This window comes from Microtus ochrogaster, unplaced genomic scaffold, assembly GCF_000317375.1.
Source record: "Microtus ochrogaster isolate Prairie Vole_2 unplaced genomic scaffold, MicOch1.0 UNK47, whole genome shotgun sequence".
NCBI lineage: Eukaryota > Metazoa > Chordata > Mammalia > Rodentia > Cricetidae > Microtus > Microtus ochrogaster.
This window is the reverse complement of record NW_004949145.1, coordinates 1,398,479-1,402,980: the sequence shown is the minus strand read 5'-3', so window position 1 is coordinate 1,402,980 and position 4,502 is coordinate 1,398,479. Positions and strand designations below refer to the sequence as shown.

General features: G+C 41.0%; 1 protein-coding gene across 1 annotated transcript in view; it reads right to left on the bottom strand.

Moving 5' to 3' along the window:
- LOC101990592 (bile salt sulfotransferase 1-like) overlaps window positions 1–4,502 on the bottom strand; it is a 19,435-nt gene that overhangs the window by 13,415 nt on the left and 1,518 nt on the right. Inside the window, 1 exon segment of the mRNA XM_013354507.1 lies at window positions 24–98. Within this exon segment, the coding sequence (XP_013209961.1) occupies window positions 24–98 (75 nt within the window).

The following is a 4,502-nucleotide window of genomic DNA, read 5'->3' as shown; positions in this document are numbered from 1 at the left end:
GAGCCCTGGACACCTGGCATAACTTTTGACAGTTTGGACTCAAGTCGGGTCCCCTTTGGAGACTATCAGACTGACTATCTCAATCATCCAGTGTGTTCCTGGTTGTGGGACAAGGGGAAACAATCAAATTTTGTGTTACATTAACATAGTAAAGGAAATGTTTCATATGTTGAATGATGAAGGTATTTTTATTTGGCTTTATTCTTAGGTTTCCCTTTCTTCGTTTTCTGTTGGGAGACAAGCCACATGGCTTCATTATACTTTTTAATTCTGGTTGATCCTCCATCCCTCCATTCACATCTCCCCTCTTATTCCTAATCCTCACATCCACATCCCTGTTAAATCTTTTCACCCACAGTTTTACCCCTCTCTAATTTCCTTTTGCCTTTGTTCTATTATGCCCTCCACTTTTAACCCCACCACCTCGGCTGGTTATTTATACATTTGTTTGGTTGCTTGCTTGTCTGCTTTTGTCGACTTGACATAAGCTAGCCACCTGGGAAAAGGAAACTGCAATTGAGAAAATGCCACCATCAAATTGGCCTATATGGAAGCCTATGGATACAGTCTCGCTTAATGAGGTAGGAAGGACCAGCCCACTGTGGACAGTTCAACCCTGGGCAAGCAGTCGTAGAATGTATAAGAGAGAAAAGCAGACTGAGTAAGCCAAGAAGAGAAAGTCAGTAAGAAGCATCTCTCAATGGCCTCTGCTTCAGTTCCTGCCTCCAGGTTCCTGCCCTGTTTGAGTTCCTGCCTTGACTCCCAAAGTCAAAAACTTACATCAGAATTACAGATGGTTGTGAGCCACCATACGTAGCCACTGAGCCCAGGTCTCTGCAAGAGCAGGCACTCTTAATGGCACAGCCATCTCTCCAGCCCTGCCTCACCTTAGTTCTTATTTTCTCCACTCATATTAAATTTAACTGACATATTAAAGAATGTATAAATACTGTGGCAGAATGTAATGTAGACATTGCACAATTTGTATCATTTTAAACATATCTGCCTTTTCTGATGTAGGAATCCCCTTTGTATACTGTGAATTATCATTGGTTAATAAAGAAGCTACTTTGGGCCGGTGCCATGCAGAATATGGCAAGGCGGAATATCCAAACAGAGATGTAGAGAGAGAGAATAGATGGAGTCAAAGAGAAACCATGTAGCCACTGCAGGAGACAGACACTGAATACCAGATGCTGGGCAGAATCTTACCAGTAGATCACAACTATGTGGCGATACACAGATTAAAAGAAATAGGTTAATTAAGATGTAAGAGCTAGCTAGGAATACACTAGAGTCATTGGCCAAGCAGTGTTGCAATTAATAGAGTTTTGGTGTGATTATTTGGGTCTGGGCAGCTAGGAACAAACAAGCAGCCTCTGACTACAATTTGGCACACCAATGTGGGGTTGACTACATCCATGTAAAACCTGAGAAAGCTTGGAAAGGAATTCTGTACACAAAAGGACAGAGTTAAGCATGGCTTCTTGGAAATCAGCTTTTTTTTTTTTTGGATGGGCTCTATTTGCAGGGTCATCAAAGCTCTTTTAGAAGAAGTCTTCCTATTCTGCACTAGCAGCAAAAAACTGCACGGTTTCAAAATGGCAGATTCCTGGTTCATGCTAGTGGCAGGAACAGCTCTGGCTCTTTCAGGAGACTGAACACTTAAATGGGGTTTGTGAGCAGCATGCTATAAGTTGCTTAATGGTGACACAGACCAGCTGCAACCCTGGAGTGCATGGCTCTCAGAGGCAGTGAACCTGACTCTACTATGTTGGACTGGGAGGACCACAGAGTTAGTCCTAGCCCTGCCAACTAAGCATTTAAAAAAAAAAGCTCTCCTGGTCAGAAAATAACTACAGACACATAAATAAAGACTGATTCAGATGAAAAAGATCTCTAAACGGGTCACAATGTTGGATAAATGTATGTGGGCTTGGGAGAGGGAAGAAACAGTTATAAAATTAAGCAAATTTTTTTTAAAAGTAAAGTCTTTAAAGAGACAGAGTACAGACAGTCATAGATTAAGGGAGTAAAGACAGATTATACACAGAGAGTCTAAATTATGTACATTACTGTGTTTTCTTTGAATTTTTTGACTACAGAGAGATATTTGATTCTGGGGTCAGCTAAGATAAACCAACATTTACGTCTTAAAGATATCTTAACTTAAAATTCGGGTCTAAGGATATGTGTCTTTGGAAAAGAGGTTCAGCTTTTGTTTCCACAAAGGATGAGAACCTATGGAATCCTTCCAGATTAATGTGGTTTGATGGTCCAAGATCCCCAAAAGGTCTCCTCAAAGCCTAAAATTACTTCACCCAACAAAAAGCAGGAAGCAGTTTGGAGATAACTAAAACCAAATTACCAAATATTGTTCATAAATGTTTGTTTACATTTTAAGGACAATATGCTATAGAGATGAATACATTGGTATGGATCTTGGTTTCTTGATACAAATTTAAGGTCAATTTTCTTATATGTATATTTCTGCTCTTAATTGAGGTATTGTGTTTGTGTGGCTCATTTAAAAGTGTAATATATAGTTAAGAAATGCAGGTGAATAGATAATCATCTGTAATAGTCAAGCTTCTAGTCATATTAGTTAGGTTTTCTAGAAGTACAGAGATGTATTACAGTTAGATAGATATACTTCAAACCTGCCAAAGACTTAAAAGCATATGAGATTTAAAATGTTTTAAGAACTTAGGACTTTTCATGACAATGAGACACATTTGCTCCTGACAGCACCAATCTACTTCAAGTGGATGATGGCTATTGAAGAGGCTTCTTATGGAATTGGTTGTCCATTTGGGCAAGACATTGCTCTTGCCTGGACTGCTTGATGTTATGCTGTATGCACTGGACATGCAGGAGGACCCACAGAAAAATGATGGCTGAACTTGCCTAAAAAGGTGAGATGGTTCCTTCAGGTTTCCTGCTTTATGAAAGAGTCTGCTAGACATCCTGCAGGACACAGAAGAAAGTGACTGACAAACTGCCAATATTCGACCTGTCTTTGAAATTTGCAGCTTCATGGAAAAGTCTGCTGGATACTATGGGCCTGTAGGCTAAAGATTGAATGCCCCAATGTTACAGAAGAACTTTGGGTGACTGTCCAGGCAGTGGGATGTCTCCGTCGATTCTAGAATTTTGGAAGTTGCTTACAATGTACTTCTTGTTTACTTAGGCAATATTATATCTTTCTATAATCTTTGATGGAGTTGAATAATAGATAATTATAATTATAGTTTTCCTTAGTTATGATAAAAGATAAAGTAGATATAAATATTGTGAGTGTAATTTTTGCTTGATACCTGTTTTGTTATATGTAATTTTACTATGTAAAAGTTAAAACCTTCTGCACTCACCACATTAACTCTGAGAAGGAGTGTGCAGCACATAAACCCTTTTTATCTGAGCAATAGCTAAATATGCCATGGCCTGGAAATATCTCTGTGTATGGAGAAGGGAATCCACCATGCTCTCCTGCCCGTGCACTCCTAGCAGACCCAATCCTGCTCCTGCCCTGGTGGGGAGCACTGAGCTGCAGGCATGGGCTCAACTACTTTCCTTCCAACCCTGAGTGGGCAGATGAGCATCCGAACCCAAAGTATGTGGCAGGCTTCAGTCCCAAACGTTTCAGACCATGTTGGTAGGCCATTCTGTTGGCAGAGACTGTTCATTCGTTTCCCTCAACTGTGGATGTGGTGTGGCTAAGCTTGCATGCTTTTCAGCCTTGACTTCTTCTCAATGATAGACTGAAGCCTGCGGCTTTAATTTTCAGTTAACTCTTTTTTCCCAAAGTTGTTTCTTTTTTTTTTTGTTTTTGTTTTGGTTTTGGTTTTGGTTTTGGTTTTTCGAGACAGGGTTTCTCTGTGGCTTTGGAGCTTGTCCTGGAACTAGCTCTGTAGACCAGGCTGGTCTCGAACTCACAGAGATCCTCCTGCCTCTGCCTCCTGAGTGCTGGGATTAAAGGCGTGTGCCACCATCGCCCGGCCCCAAAGTTGTTTCTTATCACAAGAAAATAATTGAAACTGGGGAAAATATAACTCTTGAAGTACAAATAATTATTGTCTGAAAATAAGGTGACTTGGAGGAGGGTGTGTGCTCAAGCTCACACACCTGGAAAGGGCAGAGTCAATTGGAAATCAAGCAGTGCTCAGGGCTTGACCATCTCCCTGTCTGACAGCTAGATCCCTGAGCCAAACTCATCTCCTGCCCCTTCTCAACATTTCCCATCCCCAGGTCTTTGGAAAGGAGAAACTGTGTGTTTCTTGAGAGCAGCCCTAGATTTGGAAACTGATGAGAGCAAGTGGAAACCTATAAGCCAGGGGTGTGTTTCGAAGACACAGTCCTAAAACAGGATGGGCTGAAGGAATTAGCAATGACAGAATAGCGATATGCAGATGTCTTCTCAGTTCCACATTTGCTGGATGTAGGAATCTGTGCCTCAGGATCAGTCTTAGACCCTGATAGATAGAGAAGTAGGTACATGGGTT